The sequence below is a fragment of the Rhinatrema bivittatum genome, chromosome 3, assembly GCF_901001135.1.
Source record: "Rhinatrema bivittatum chromosome 3, aRhiBiv1.1, whole genome shotgun sequence".
Lineage (NCBI taxonomy): Eukaryota > Metazoa > Chordata > Amphibia > Gymnophiona > Rhinatrematidae > Rhinatrema > Rhinatrema bivittatum.
In genome coordinates, this window is record NC_042617.1 from 31,592,225 (window position 1) to 31,609,454 (window position 17,230).

Below are 17,230 nucleotides of genomic sequence, written 5' to 3' on the forward strand. Positions count from 1 at the left end.
CACATTTATCACCACATCCTCCCACCGAAAGATCTGCGAATTTAATTTTCCTTTTGGTCACGCATTATTGACTACCCACCATCCTATGCCCTCTCTCGTTTGAGCTCACACACACATGAAAACTTGTCATGCCAATAAAGTTATCTAATACAGGAAAGGGGTAGGCCAGGAGCAAGCCCAGCTCAAGGGTTCCCTTTAGGACGCAGGTCCCTCGGCCACCGCGAACTTCCGGCTTGGCTAGGACCAGCTCGTCCGGAACCATAGTGCGCCTGCGCAGACCTCGAACCTTCTCCGCTCTGTGGCCGCCGCGCACCCTGTTCTTTCTCGTGTTTCCTAGGTTACGGCGTAGGGAGGGAGGGGGTGAGGCAAACGGGAGCGGCCCGGAAGTCTGTCTTCGAACACTCCCCTTAGAACGCGCACGGGGAGGAGGGAGGCGGGTGAGAGGTAAACCGGAAGTAGGTACGTGGCCGCTGCCTGTCGCTGAGAGGGTATGGCGGTGGTGAGCTCGGAGCGGCTGGAGGTTTCCATAGACGGGCTGACCCTGACTCCGGACCCGGAGGAGAGGCTGGCGGGGGCCGGAGCCGAGCGGCAGGAGGAGGCCGTGCGGGCTGTCCCGGGGCCTTACGAAGAGCGGCCGCGGACCGGGGGATGCGCAGAGCCCGGGCTGCCGCTGGACACGGAGGAGCGCTGGGGCTTCAGCCTGGAAGAGCTCTACGGCCTCGCCCTTAAGTTCTTCAAAGGTAAGTGCGGCGGCTGGAAGTATTGGGAGGCGGGTAGAGAGGAGAAACGCCGAGAGCAGGGTCGGGGGAAGAGTGTTTGGGCGGGTCCGCCGGCAGGGCTGAAATTCAGGTTCTTGCTGGGCAGTGAAGTGAGCCGGGGCCTTGCGTTAGAGCTCAGCCGGGCCTGAGGGGTTCCCCTGTTCTGTGTGCGCACAGCCAGTTCAGTTTTCAGAATATCCACAGTGAATGTAAGGAGATAAACTTGCATACTTTGGAGACCCAATGTATACAGTTTTACCTTATACATAATTATGATGGGTGTCCTGAAAACCCGACTGGCTGTGGAGTCGCTAGGACAGGTTTAGGAAGCCCTGCATATAGACACAGACCCTCCTCAGCCAAGCTTAGATTTCACTTCTCTCTGTGAAGCAAGTTTATTTACAGTATTGTAGCACACAGTCTTCATCCTTTGGTTCTTGTCTTATTTTCTCCTGGTGTCCCCTCATTCCTTCATACATTCTTTCTCCACTTCCCTCTGTCCCTTCAGCCATTCCCCGCCCCCTTGCCTCCAGCTACTCTTTCCTTCTTCTTCATTCCAATTCTGAGTCGTCTTCCTCTATCCTGGATCCGCCTCCTGCTTCATGTCCCCCATGTCAAGTCCTCTCCTTCTCACTACCCACCCACTGTGATCTGCCTCTACAAGCCACCTTCCACCCACTACACCACGTAGGGTCTACTTATCCTTGTCTCCTTCACCAACTCCTCTCCCTGCCATCCACCATTCTGTATCATGTAACACTCCCCGCCTTCCCACCACTACTCTTATGTAGATCACTCCCCCACTACATGTACAGTCTCCCTTTCCATGCACTCGCCACTCCTAATGTCAAATGTAAAAAAAAAAAAAGTAAAAATGGGGGGAGACCTATAATTCCTGGTAGCTTCAATCTTCTTCACCCATACCACTTTTCATATTCCCAGCTGCTCTTTTGGCCTACCATCAGCTGGCAGGAGATCCAGTGCTTCATCTGCTGTGTGGGGCCAGTCTTGCAGTATGAATCACAAAATTGTGATTTTGTAATGCATACCATGACCCATTAAGCACCATTCCTCCTGCCAGCTGGGTGGGCCTCAGCTGATCTGCCCAGCCCAGCCCAACAAGCCATGCTTGTCTCATGGTGTCCTCTGCAGTCACCCAGCTCTCCGTACTCCAAGGCCAGCCCTGTGTGGAGTTAAGTGTAGGAAGTTCATAATGCTGGGTTACTTCAACTCAGCAATGAATGAATTGGATTTAGTCAGTAAGTATGAGCATAAGTGTGTCAGCATGGAAGTGCAAGTGCAACCTGTATAATGCTAGCCAGCTGTGGTATTTTGGGTGTGATTCAGCCCACTGTGGTATGGGGTTGACCTGACAGAGCTGGCTTGACATAGCCTTGGACTAATGAGATGTCCAGTTCACATACTGTAAGGCAGGTCTGTACTATAATATTTTGACACATACAGCATATTTGAAAATGAGAAAAATTAGTTGCATTTGAAAATTGAATTTCTTCATCTTTCATTTCAGTGAGTTTCTGTTGACTTTGTTTAAACTTAAAAGGCTTTGGGAACTGTCAGCTATAGCAGTAGCAATAAGTTCTATTTTGTTAGCGTACTAATAATTATTCTTATGTATATATTTATTTTACTGATGATTCTTGACTGTTTCTTGACCCCTTTTAGATACATTTAGCTTGGAACATCTGGTTTGGGTTACCTTCCAGTATACTGCTGTTGCAAAATCTGACATTTAGTACAGCAAATCCAGACCAAGTCAAAAACTGAGCAATCTACATCAGGTTAAACTAGAACAAAGTAAATTTGCTTATAATGCATAAGTATTACGATTTCTACACACCAAGTCACACACACACACATATATATATATATATATATATGTGTGTGTGTATGTATGTATGTATGTATATATATATATATGTGTATATATATATATATATATATATATATATATATATGTATTCAGACCAGGAAACAATCATAAGTCACACTAACAGATTATATTGAGAGCAAGGAAAATCAACTATGATTATATATTGTGTTAAGACTGCTGATAACATTTTATTAGGTCTAGAAGGAAGTCTTTCATTTTCATGTAAATGAGAAGTTGGGGAGGTGGCGTAATGTAATTGTTCAGAAAACAGCTGCAGGTGTCTTGTGTTTAACGGGTGTAGTGCTTCCTTCCCAGTTCTTATTTACCTGATCATGTCTCAGCTTTTTTGGTTAAGATCTAATATAAGGTATGAGCTTTGCAGAAAGGAGGGTTTATTCTTGGGTTTTTTGTTTTAATCTTTTCATATTTGCTATGGACAAGCGCAGCATTCATATTTGTGCAGGTAACAGCCGCAGAAACACAGTAGCAGGAGTCTCCAAGTCTGTAACTATTAAAGGTGAAGTAGTGCATCATTTTGGGCATTTTGAATATCATCTAATTGAAATAAATGATATAAAGGAAATAGAAGATATATTTTCATTCATGTAATGCCAAAAAAGGTTAAAATCTACCCCGGATAGATTTGTATAGTCTATAGGTTCCTTAAGAAAGTGCATCTGCTTTTCAATGTGAACAGTTTCAAAGGGCTGTTTGCTATCCTCGAACCAAAGGTGTCTGCTTTCAGTGTTCTGATAACATAAATCTAGCTACTAATAATATTTGAAAAATTAATTTCTTCATTTTCTTGGACATTTGAAGCTGGCCCCAATATCCCAGCGAAGCCAACTCGAAAGGAGGGGAAAATTCAAACCCTACTGCTTTTGTAAATTTCAGCAAAAACATCAAACCAAAAAGCTTGAATGTGGGGACAAGTTTATTAAACATGTATATGAGATCTTCTATGACCTTATTTTCTCCAGCACAAAGGGTTAGAGGCCCGATTAAAAGTATGAAAAAAAGGGATATTTATGTCCAGTGAAACAATCTTATCAAATCTGCACTTTTAAGATGCAAAGAAAATTTGATGTGCATCAAGCCATATTTATTCCATATCAAGATCAGTTAACAGCTAATCATTCCACTTGTGCATCGGAGATTGTGAACAAACGTCATTAAACCTCGGCTCTAAAATTTCCTTGTGTAAATTCCTTGTAGATTGTTTTGTTAGATTGTAAACCGATAAACCGATATTTGTCAATTGTACAAGAATGTTGGTATATAAGAATTTTAAATAAATAAAGCAGAAATTGCTCTCATTTTGGGATCCTTTTACATAAACACAAATTGAAAGATTTTTCTCTGGAATTTTAAACCCAGGTTATCAAAGCATATTATAGACTCTGATGCCCAAAGTTGTCTTATGTATTTCAGCTCTTTTATATCCCAGTTTTCTAGTTTATCAAAAAAAGGAATATACAGATATAGATGAGTTATGCCGAATTAGGGGAAAAAGGGGGCAATTCACCATGTGAGCCCAACCCCTTACACACGTCACCAAACCTTATGTTTTTGACTGATATTGAAAACTTTTACAGTATTTGGGGGGGGATTTAAGGCCCTGCCACCGGCCTCTGTGGCAACATGAAACCGTTTGGGACCCTATCCAGACCCAGAGGATTAACCTGTAGTAACCCAAAAATGATCTGGTAGTTTGAGCATTTGATATCCTTACTTTTTACCTATGTACTGCTACACATATACATTCTTCTTAATATTTTCTATTCTGCACATTTCACTGGTGTATTATTAATCTTTGCACCTCTGACTTCTGTTTTCTGCTACGCATTTTCTGTCTTTCAGTGAGTTTTTTTTTAATAATCATCACTTTCTTTTCCTCCTGTTGAGGGCTGGAGGTGCACCTCCTCTGAGACAATACCACCTGTGACATTCATTGGCTAACAGGGGCTGCCATTGTAGTGGCAGTCATTTTTCCCTTAGCCTGAGTACACTACTTCTCACCCACCCTGTCTTGATTGGTCTTTGATGGATTGGAGCTTGGAAATTCGATTCCCTGAGCCAGGCGGGTGACTCCGGGTTTTTTAAATTACTGTCACTTTTTTTTTTTTTAAATGGGTTTGTGTCAAAACATTTTTTGAATTATAGGAGCTAGGTAGCAGAGCACCTGCCTGCAAACTTGTAATATGATGCTTCTACTTCCCTGCCCGTCCTCCCTTTTTTCCTTTGTCCATTCTCACCTACCCCTTGCTCTCTCTCTCGTGTTCTGTTAAGTTCCTGCTGCAGCTCTGGTTGGGCTGCACTAGACTGTTGACAGCTGGAAGGAGGGGACAGGAGTAGATGCTAACAATGGCCAATGGATGACACTGTTTTTTCAATGCCTGAATGGGACAGTTGGACTCTTAGTAGAATTTATTAGTTTACTACCTTATTTACCATTGTAGGTGGTTTTCAATCTTGGATTTTAGTCTTGGTTTATTTAATATGGTGACGTGTGCTACAATTTGTTTTTGTATGCTTTCTCCTCCTATAAATGTGAAACAGCTGGACCTAGCTCACCAAACTTTGTGGGGGATGCATGGCGGTGACATTCTGACATTTCCACTTTTCAAAGCTTTTTTTTCCCCTCGACCCAAAATGGGAGAAAACCTTTAGTAAACCTTGGTGAGGATTTGGGGCAGAGGGAGAAAAATTGGCAGTTTTTCCATAAGAAATGCATTCAGTTTGTGTGTATGCCCTTATCTTATAACTTTAGAAACAGCTGGACCTAGCTCCACCAAACTTTGGGTGGAAGTCAGTCCTTGGAGAGACATCAGACTTTTCCCCTTTTCCAAACTGATGAGTGATTTGGGAGGGTGGTCACAAAAAGGGGGCACATTTGATACTTTTGGAAAAGAAACGCATTGGAGGTGGGTGGCCGGTTTGAACCAAGACCTGTTTATTGTACTGATAGTTTGATAGTAGCTATTTACAGGATATTTCATGGGCCCTACTGAAAGTGAGAAATATTTGTACAAGCTAGCAATGTGACATTAACAGCTTTGCCTTGGTTTTATAAGGCCCTTGCTGTTTAGTATAATTAGTTCTTATATTTTCTGTCAGGCTGTGTAATATTTGGCTTATATGATTTTCAGTTTTTTTTGTACCTCTGTTTCCTCTTGCCTCTTGTCCCTTTTGTATTTCCTGCTCAATTGGAATCTGGGTGGCGATCTTGCACCATGAGACATTCCCCATATTATGTCCCTTCCCGGTTCCGTTAATCCAGCAGGAATGGTCCTGAGCCGGGGACCGGGGACTCTTTCTGGAACTCTGTAATCACGGGCCCTAAATCCAGCCACTAGGTATTACCATGGCCCCAAGACTTTGATTCCCCCGCCAGTGGCTGTGAATGTTGCTTGCTGTGTGGAGCAGCTGAGCTGGTAATCAAATCCAGGTCCGTCCACAGTAGCCCTTATACAGTTTTCTAATATAAAACCCAGAAGTTGTCCTGCTTCTATGGTAACTTAATAATCTTAAGTGGGTGCAGTGCAGCGCATTGCTGGGGCGGGCGGGGCAGTAGTACGGCAGGTATCATCTCTCAAAGCAGTTCAAGCTGCTGCTGTTTACACTCTGAGCAGCCAGATAAGCCAAGGAGCTTGTGAGGATCCATCCTGGAGATTTGAGAGATATATGCTAGGACAGTGTTCTCACTGGACACAACTTGCATCCCTAAATGCATGAAATACCTTCAGTGTTTTTGTTATGTAATGGGGGGCGGCATCTTGTTCGGGGATCATCTTTTCATCGGCAGGTGCTGTCTGCAGGCTGGTAACTCTGGTGTGCCACTTTTTTTTTTTTTTCAGAATAGTATTTTTATTGGTAACATCAAGCATGTAGCAACCAAATCGCTCATTAAACAACCTGAGCGATATTGACATTAAACAAATAAACTCAAGGAAAAAGGTTGAACAATAGTTACATCAGGTTTGCCACCACCTGACCCACCTTTTAGCATAATTTCCAACGTGTACCCCTTATCCCATCCTCCCCTCCCACCCCCATCCCCAAGCCTAACATCCACTCCACAGTCATCCACACACACACACCACTTTAAGTGCCCCCCCCCCCCCCCCCCCCTTGAACAGCCCAATCAGACGTGTACCCATTCGCCCGGAGGTCATCCTGCACTTCTTTAGACATTGTCAACACATAGGCATCCCAACAAGCACAATAAACCTTATCCGGTCTCCGGCGGCCCAGGATAAAGTCCATTCGTTCTAGTTGTACCATTTCAGCCATGCGCCGAGCCCAGGCTTTAAACGTAGGTGTGATGTCCGGAGCCAGCCAGTCACTCAGTATAGTGCGGCACACCTGCATGATTACCACCCTCTCAAATTTAACCTTGGAATGTCCAACAAGGAGGGTGGTAGAGAACTGCTCAGAAGCACCAGCCCCGTGAAGCGAACGGTCACTCCCAGACAAGTACTCAGTACGTTCTCTATGGCTGCCCAGAAAACCCTGAGCGTTTGACAATCAAATAGTCTATGGGCCAAGGTCCCAGGCCGCAAGCCATATTTAATGCACAGCGACGTGGGGGCCAGTCGCATCTGAGATCTCCGAATATCATCACAGTAGAGCCAGTGCAGAATTTTGAACTGTATTTCCCGCAGGCCAATGTCCGGGAGGGTTTTCTGCAAACGTGCAAATGCAGTAAGGATATGTGCAGTTGTAACCTGAAAGTTGAGGGCCTCAGTCCAGCGGCCCGCCAAATACGACGCCCTGTCCAGACTGCGAAGTTTCTGTCCCAGAGTCTTCCATCCAGTAATGGTATTAGTAAGATAAGCAGTATCAAAGGTTTCATTAGCGAATTTAAGTTCCGCCACTATGTCCGTTGCAGTCCATGCGCAGGGACGAATGTAGTGACGGACCTGAAGAAAAGCATAGAACTGCTTGGCTGGAATATGGTATGTACTTTGTATAGCTGCAAAATCCAATATGTGGCCTGTCGCCTGGTGTGCCACTTCTTTTGTGTTCAGTTTTCCTTTGTTTTGCTCATGTTTACAGACCTTAACTATTTTTTTTATATATTTCCCGAGGTTGCAGGTATTTGTCATTCAGTTATGAATGTTACTGATTAATGTACATATGCAACAAATTGCTCTTTGTTTTCCTCTCTTGCTTTTGCTCTCTTTCATGCCCTCCATTACTAAGGGTCTGATTTGCTAAGTTTTTTTTTTCCCATTCTATGTCTATAGGAAAAAAACCAACCTTTGTAAATCAGGCCTTAAATTAGCTAATATGCCACTGGCTGTGCTGAGTACATGACCAGCAAATCTGGTTTTCCTTTGAGACAGGCCTTCTACTTGGGTTCGTCCACCCCCCATCATTTCATGCACTCATTTGAGATTCAGATTTCTTCTAGAGAACGCTTGACTTCATTGAAGTGCCTGCATTTTCTTTATGATCTTTTTTTTTTTACTATAAGCAGGAGTTAGTTTGGAATGCCAATACAGAGCACTCAAGTGTTACAGACATTTCACTAAAATCAAGATGTGCGAGTGAAAAAATTATTTTAGATATAGATAAAAGATGGTCCGAGGACCCGCTTCTTGTCAGTGGTAGGATATCACACTGAAACATGACCTTTATTGGCTCCGAACTGAAAATGGAAGGTATGTGCCCTGTGTTCTCAGTATTACATATGAAGTACAAGTTCGGTTGCTAGTGGCTAAATGTGAATAACCTGGCTGGTGTAATTATTAGGACTGGCATATGCCATTTTCTCACTCGGACACATTTTAGCAGTTTTTACTTTGAATCCTAGACTTCCTTCATCTGGTTTGGAGTGAGTGGTCAGAATATGCCTAGTGCCTTCCTTGCATGGTGTGATTTATTACAGCTGGAAACAGAGGGCACATGTTTTACATGACTTGAAACCACTCTCCTAGTAGACGGTTAAATATTAATGCATTGTCATTTGAAAACTCTGGCATCTAAGCTGTTTGAGCTACAGAAATTTTAACCTAGTGTGACAGCTTCACCCTATAGTGTGGATTAGTTCTCGTATTTTTATTTAGATTTATATTCCACCTTTCAGCCAAAGTGGATTACATTCAGGTACTGTAGATATTTCCTTGTCCCTAGAGGGCTCCCAATCTTAAGTTTTGTACCTGAGATAATGGAGGGTGAAGTGATTTGCCTGAGGTCACAAGGAGTAGCAGCAGGATTTGAACCCTACTCTAACCCCTAGGCTGCTACTCCACTCAAATGAAGTGTTCTGGTTACTGAGAAGTGTTTGCTTGTTATATAGTCAGTGATTGACTAATTACAGAGAGCTGTCGGTGTGTGACATACTGGTTAGTACATACGGATGTGAATGCAGGACCTCCGTTTCACTTGTTCTGCTCAGATGAACATTAGGAGCTGTTTTCTGTCAGGGCCATTGTAATTATGTAAACGATCTTGTATGTACGTTATTTCTATATAAATTTATCATACATAATACTGCACAGAAGTAAGCAAAATAGACGACATCACAGTACAAAAATGGCAGGAAAGGAAAAGGTACAGAGGGAGGAGGGGGTCCTACCTCAAAGACGAGGCATGGAACAAGCTGCATTGATGCAACGCGGCAGAAGGGGGCAAAACAGAGATCAACTGGGTACACTGTTTTAATGCGTAATAAACTAACACGCCATATGGCTGACGCTTAAATTATGAAAGCCGATGAATGTTGGTTTGCAAGTCAGAACTTGGACTGTTCTAAGTTATAAACATAGATAATGTTGTTGTTCCCACATCAGGCCGATGCAATATCCGTGCGGGTAAAAACGGGTGCTCATGATTGAGAGTGCGATGCAGTAATCAGATGAGCTGTTCCCTTTAAAAAGGAGGCGCCAGGGGAAATTGTGTGTCCCTAGTGCCTCCTTGGCATCGGGCACCCAGGAAAAGTGGCTGTGTGCAGGTTAGGAAAACAGATACTTGTAAACTGTCTATTTTCTGAATCTGACCGCCAGAAAGACATTTAATTTTTTTTTAATTTTCATGTTCCTTCTCTTTGTGGTTCCTCTGACTTAATATCACCTTGATACTAAGTTGGAGGAAACACAGCAAAGCAGTATTTTCTGCTTTTCTGTTAAACTTTTGGGGCTCCTCAAGATTTAACACCAGCTCTGGGGCTGATGTTAACTTTTGAGGATAAGAATGTGCGCGCTGGGTGCACTTTTTATTTTTTACATAAGGGGTACTAGCTAATAGCCTCATCAACATGGCATCTACATGTGATGAGCGCTATTAGCTATGCGTGTTTTGGACGCGTTGATCCCTTTATTGCATAATGGGTTATGAACGTGCGTCCAACCGCAGGTTAACTAATGCACTAGCATAAGCAAACGGTATTGCATTGGCCTCAAAATATTGGGGGAAAAAATGTATGGTCTAGGATAGGAATTGTAAAGAGATTTTATATGTAATATTTGTATGGAAATTTAATACTGGACTCTTGCTTATCCTTCTCTGATAAGATTAGTTGTTGTTTTGCTGTTGCTGTCTCTGAAAGTAATTCTTGGTTAAGTGGAAAAAAAAAAAGCAATGAACAGGCATGGTGGGACTTAGTGTGCATCATGCACAAATACGGAGCTGTAGCAACCGAAAAGTGAAATAGAATGAGGCATTCTCATGACATTTGGCAATTTAATTTCCATGTTTATATCCCGCATTTTTCAAGAAACTTGGACAATTGATTGTATGTTTTCAGACAAGTTCATAGATTAAATTTTAGCTTATGTATCTTGGGTCTGTCTCTTGTTTCTAATACTCTGTTCATTGTTATGTAACCAATTCAGTAAAAAGACAGAACTCCTAATAAACTCTCAAAGCCAACATTTTCTTCCCTTCACTGACACGTTCTTTAGGGACTGAGGCTATCTCTGAGTGCAGGATTTTTGATCTTCCAGGTTCATTTTTGTTTTTCTGCTAGAAGCTTGTAGAAATTCTGACTTTTTAGTAGTTTGCTAGTGTACCCACTCTTCTCTTATCATTTTCTACAGTTCCTTATTGGTTTTGTGTCTTATTTGTGCCCCCTCCTACTTTCAGATCAGCTGGACCCTATCCTCCTTCTTTCATGGTTTATATTGGGGATTTTTCCATATTTTTGTTCTTTCTCTTCCCACCTCCTCTTTCAGTCTTGCTCTGCCATTGTAGTGATACGGCACAGAGTGGGTGTGAATGTGCTTTTCAGCCAGCCCAGTAGATGTTGCTCTTCTGCAAAGATCTGAAGGTAGCCAGTCAGTTATAAAGCAACAGGGATTGCATGAATAAGAGGCATTATGCAGAGGTGCTATAGCCCTTATAGGGGTCAATAGTGCACTCCCTGCCATGTTAGAAGTCCTTGCATCCAGATTTGTTGTGAAGTCTTTGGTCCCTCCCGACACCGCCTCTGGCGAAACACCGGACTGTTTCAGGGGACTCTGTCAAAAGATGCCTGTAATCTAAGTCAGTGGAGTTGCCGCATCAAATGTATGAAGAATATCAATAAATCTCTTCTTTGAATCAAACCACGATTGGGACTTAGACTGGTTTGTCTGCACTTTTGGTTGGATAGTATTAGTTGAAGTGCAGCGCGTGCTCGCTGTCTCTTGGTTCAGTAGTGTGACCCCCATGCTGAGTACTTACTGCATTCAGTTCTGGATGCCATGATTAAAAAGATGGAAGCGGTTTGGAGAACTACAAAAACGCTATAGGGTCTGAAATACAAATCTTACAAAGAAGTTGAGGACACTCAAAATGTACTTTGTGGAGAAAAGAAGTGAAAGAGCTGGTGGGGGGATATGTTAGAAATGTTCAAATAGCTGAAAGGCTTTATTAATTTACAGGAAGGTGACATTTTGCACAAATTAGGTAGTTCAAGGACAAGAGTTCATATGAAAAGGAAGGAAGGTTCAGAGGAAAGTGAAAAAATATTACTTCTACTGAAGGACATGTAAAAGCCAGGAATTCAGGGTAGAAAGATTCTGGGTGGCAGGTCACATGAGTGCCTAAAAATTGGTATCTTTGTGTCTGCTACTGGCCTGGGCCCAACAAGGAAGAGAGGCTAAAGGGAGCAAATGAAAAAGCCCTTAAATTCAATAATAAACATACACAAACTTAAAAACAAAAGCAACCCCCCCCAAAATATGATAAAACAAAAGAGCAAAAAGCAAGAGAGAGCAAAACAAACAATCCCTCACCCTTAATAAAATGACCAAAAAAGGGGTGACAAAAAAACCCAACAATTTTTGTCCTGGTTTTTAAAATTCCCTCTCCATATTTTGACTGGCATACAAGTTTTTCCAAATTTTTGTACCTCTGCCAGCAGAGGTACAAAATTCAGGCATGTGTGGATCAGATTTAATGAACAATGCTAGGAACAAGTTTGAGAGGCTTCAGTATGTAAAACAACGCATCTGCCACTCCTTCTTTTTGAGTGTAGAGATAAGTAGAAAACAAAGGGGCAACAAACAGAAATATGACATAGTGGTGTCAGGGGAAGGCGAGGTTGGAACTAATAGTAAAACTTGCTAAAAAAAATAAATTTCAAAACCGCTGATGAATAGAACATCCAATGGAAAAACAGAAACATCACAATTCCTTATAAAATGTCAAACAAAATCAAGAAGTGTAAAACCATAGTAATAAAAAATAAATATTTCAAAACAGTTGATGAATAGAAAACCACCCATTAATTTAAAACTCATAAAAATGTTTAAATTTTTGCAAACATGAGTAAAATATTTAAAAAAAAATAGATGCATAAAATTACTCCCAATAATTAAAACTAAGGATATAAGAAATCCTCTGCTCTCCGTACCTGTCAACTTTGATTTCCAGTCACCCTGAGATTGTCATGGGTTAGTGGCAGGGGAGGGTGTACACAAAATGCTAGGGATGTGCAGAGCAAAAGTTTATGTTCATAAGTCGAAAGGGGGGGTCAATTTCGGTCAATATGGACATATGGAGAATTCCATAAGTTGAGTCTATGTCCATACGTGCAAATAAAAATTTAAACACCTCACCCTCCTTAATCCCCCCCCCCCCCCCCCCCCCCCCCCCCCCAAGACTTACCAAAACTCCCTGGTGGTACAGCAGGGAGTCAGGACGCCATTTCTGAACTCCTTTGCGAGGAGCACGTGACGTCGGCGTCACGTCGGAGTGACGCGGCGTCACGTGATTCCCTGCGCGATCGCTCCGGGACCCTCGTTGCCCCCCCAAGCTGGCCAAAAGTTCCTTTTGGGTGCAACGAGGGTCCCGGAGCGATCGCGCGGGGAATCACGTGACGCCTTCTCTCTGCTCCCACTCTTGTGAAGAGGGACCACCACTGCTCTTCTCCAGTCTCTCGGCACAACTCCCATTTCCAAGTATCTATTGAACAAGTCACTCAGCGGATCCCCCAGTACATCTCTGAGTTCCCTCAGTATCCTCGGAGAGCAGACAGAATGGTTGAACGTGGCTATTCATTTACACACGCCCCAACGTAATCCCAGGTCGTCAAACAAGGGATTACTAACGGTCCTGTCAATACGTACTGCACACTTGAGCGATGTGAGATCCAGCGCAATATCAATTGCGGGCCCTAAAATATGGAATTCATTACCAAATGAATTATGATTACAAAGTAATTTAAAAAGCTTTAAAAAAGAAATAGACATGGATATTTACGCAGGCATACCAGGAATATGAGCAGGAATGAAATATAATCAAATTGTTAGAAGGCTTGTATAATGTGACTGTATATAAAACCAATAAATGAATCTCATCTGGCCTCATTGCTTTATCCACTTTCAGTTTTCCTAGCTCTTCCCATACATTCTCTTCCGTAAACGGGGTTTCATCAAATCCACCCCTATCCACAGCCTCATTAACCAGCGATGGTCCTTCTTCTTGGTCTTCCTTAGTGAGCACCGAACTGAAGTATTTGTTTAATATTTCTGCCTTTTCTTTTCTCCTTCCACACATTGATCCTTTTCACTTTTCAGTTTCACTATGCCACTTTGGACCTTTCTCTGATGTATCTGAAAAAAGTTTTGTCATCTCTCATTACCTCTTTGGAAATCTTTTATAAGGGGTAATAAGAGCACGTCGAAAACATGTGGTCAAATGGGTGCTACCGTACTGTATCGGACTGTATGGATGTAATCTGGGTGGCCACTGGAGACAGATTTGCACTGGAGGGTGAGGTCAGGTTAGATAGAAGGGATGAAAAGTTGGATGGAGGGAAGGCTAGAGGGGTGAGAAAGGGAGCAAGACGTTGGGAGTTTGTCTTTAGTAAGATGATTCGGTCCTCTTTGCATTTCTAATTAAGAGCCCAGTATGTGTACTTAAGGACTTGGCTACAAGTTTAAGAGTCTCAATCTAACAGTCTTTCATAATACTCCACTTTTTTGATACCGTTAGCTGCTGTCGCTAAAGGCTAACAAATGTAATGCTGCTGGTTCTTCTCTGTCCAAAAGATCATCTTGATTTAAACCTTAGCAGCAGTCAGGCTCTCATGTGAGGTTTCTCAACCCTGCTATCTCAGTATATCCTGTAATGTAACGATTATTTCCCTTCCAGTGAAACCTCTCTGCCAAGAGAGTCTAGGTTCTTCATCTCTGCTTCAGCAGCCCTAAGATCACAAGGTTCCTTCTATATCAAGAAGTCTTATTGTGTAATTTTCTGTTGCAGTTGTTAGTCAGTCTGAAGGCAGATATTTTACTTTTGAGATGAGTGAATGAAATTACAACCTCTACTTTCTTTAATGAGCACCTTGCTAAGCTGACTCCTTACTTGCTGCTTTGGGACTTAGCCTTCACTTTATGGTTTGTTCATGTTTATATGTCTTGTGATACAGCAGCTGGATAAGACCAAATGATATTAGGCAGGGGTGGAACGTTTCAGAAAACTTATGTGCCAGAATTGTTTCCTTATCTTCTTGCTTAGACCAGTCCTTATTCATGGGATTGCTCTCCCCACAGCTGCCAGAGACATAGCAAGAACCACCTTCTTTTTCTCCCTTGTGATGTTATATACACCTAAAAGGGGAGATGTGGCCTCAGGCAGTTGCCAGTAGTCTGTCTCCAGCAAGCTACAGACTAGTAAGGACAAGGCTCCTAGTCAATTCTCAGTCTTGCTTCATCCATGGCCTGGTAGAGACTACCTGCTCCTGGGCCAACAGTCCTTAGGGGCTGTTCTTCCCCAGTGGTAGCCTGCTCCCAGTGAAATCTCCTGGTTGAGCTCCCCCTGATAGTTTCCAATACCCCAAGGGGTTTGGTAAAGGCATCCTTGGTAGGGGGGGTAGGCCTCGGCCTCAAGACTTAGGCAGAATAGGGATTGGTCTTTCCCCATCTTCCTTTTTCTGTCTGGACTGTGCTTTGGCCATAAAGCTCAAAAAAAAAAAAAAAAAAAAAAGGGTGACCAGACTGCCCTCTATCTTTGACCTGCGACTCAGGGATGTGGTGAGTACTGCTGCTGCTCTGTCATGTCAGTAAGAAGAGGAGAATTTCTGACCTCCCTCAATCTGGCACAAGCATATTTTAAAATCCCTATACTGCACTCCTATCAAAACCTGATTCTCTTCTGCATACCAAGCAAATGCTTTGTTTCAGGCTCTGCCTTTTGGACACTATACTGCCTCAAGAACCTTTACCAAGATAATGGTGGTGGTAGTAGTTGCACTATGCAGATAAGCCAATCATCCAGGTAGGGGTGGACCAGAATGCCTTATCAGAGCCAGATCCTTTCTTGAGAAGTAAGCAGGCCTCAGATATGGTGGTCCACCTTATGGAACAGCAGTCTGATCCCAACCCAGTCCCTGCAGTTTCTAGGGGCACTATTCGATAACCGAGATGGCTGAGTTACCCTTACCTCCAAAGATAATGGGGAAAGTGATAGATCAAGTCCAAATATTTCAGGCCCAAGATTTGGGATTATCACTATCTCTTGAGACTGATAGCCACATTAGATCTGGTCTCATGGGCCAGATCCCACATGCCCATTACAGTGATCCTCTTTTCCCGGTGGTCTCCAGAATCAAGAGATATGAATTATGCTGCATCTTACCTCAACAGTAAGGGAGAACTTGAATTGGTGAATGGATCTGGCCATCTTGCTAAAGGAGGTAGATCTGGACCCTCCATTGTGGATTATCATAACCACAGATGCCACCAAATATGGCTGGGGAGCCCTTTGCTAGGGGCAGTGGTTAAGGATGAAAGGAACATGGTCATTAAACAAGTTAGAGAGAAGGGCCATCAGGCAGGCATTACTCGCCATCCAGCTATTGATAAAAGGGAAACTGTTGGTATACTCTGACAACACAACAGCAGTAGCGCATAATAAACAGGGAGGTATCTACTGTTGGATGTTAGCAACCAAAGCAGCCTTAATATGCAGGTGGGTGGACTTAAACCTGTACTTCCTATCAGTAGCCCACATTGCAGGAGTCGAACATGCTTGCCAAATTCCTTAGCAGGGAGCAGCTGGCAGTAGATTTAATGGTGTCGCAGGTGAGTGCCAAGGCAGACAGATTCTTTAGCAGAAGGAAGGAGCTGGGCTCCAGTGGGTAGATGCCCTGATGAGACACTGGTTGTGAAAGAAGCTGTGCACTATATGTTTCTTCCTTGGTCCCTGATAAGAAAAATGCTGAAAAGACTAGAGAATCGTCCTTTCCTAGCCATCTTGGTAGCCCCATATTGGCCAAGGAGGCCATGGTATATGGACTTAAGGCTGCTAGCAGGCACCCAATTTCATCTTACTGGGGTGGGGGGTGCCTGGTCTGTTTTGGCAAGGTCTGGTCCCAATGGAGGACCAGTCTCCATTTTGTCTTATGGCCTGGCTCTTGAAAGAGTGGTACTCTATAGTCATCTCAACCATGCTGAGAGCACAAAAGTTATCCACCTCGCTAACCTACTTTTGCATATGGCGCTTATTCTAAAGATTTAGTTGTGAATAATCAATCAGTCTTTCTGGAAGGTAGACTTGTCCCGTTTTGGACTTCATCCAACTAGGTTTGAATAAAGGGCTATTTCTTAACTTCTGAAAGGTGCAGGTAGCAGCTATATCTTGTTACAGAGGGCCAATTAAGGGCTTGCTTGTGACTGCACATCCAGACATTGACTGTTTTTCCTTAGGGGGCTTTCAGACAATGCAATGGGACCTTAATCTGGTTCTTAGGGCTTTGACAGGTTCCCCCTTCGAACCAATAAGATGAGCATCACGAAAGGACTCTCCTTGAGAACAGCCTTTCTGATAGCCATTTGTTCATCTGGACAAATCTCGGAGATACCAAGCCATGTCCTGCTGGGACCCATACCTGACCTTTGTCAGATTTGGTCACCTTCTGACGTGTCCCCTCCTTTTTGCCCAAAGTAATGTCATCGTTCCACCTGAGTCAGGTAGTATCACTTCCAGACTTTAGATTTTTTCGTATTGGTAATGCTCTGCACACTTTTCCTGTGGCTCTTACATAGACGAGAACTGAGTTGGAGCAGACACAGAGAAGCAATGCCTGCTTGCCAATAGATGCAGTCAATGGGTAAGTACTGGCCTGGGAATGTGCTCTGGCTGCATCTTG

General features: G+C 43.2%; 1 protein-coding gene across 2 annotated transcripts in view; it reads left to right on the forward strand.

Moving 5' to 3' along the window:
- Positions 1-249: 249 nt before the first annotated feature.
- Positions 250-17,230, forward strand: part of ACBD3 (acyl-CoA binding domain containing 3) — a 126,328-nt gene continuing 109,347 nt past the window's right edge. The window contains exon 1 of one of the 2 annotated variants that reach the window (XM_029593056.1): positions 250-740. In XM_029593056.1, the coding sequence (XP_029448916.1) occupies positions 491-740 (250 nt within the window). In that variant the 5' untranslated portion in view covers positions 250-490. The remainder of the gene's footprint in view (positions 741-17,230) is intronic. The other variant, XM_029593055.1, reaches the window with a different exon arrangement.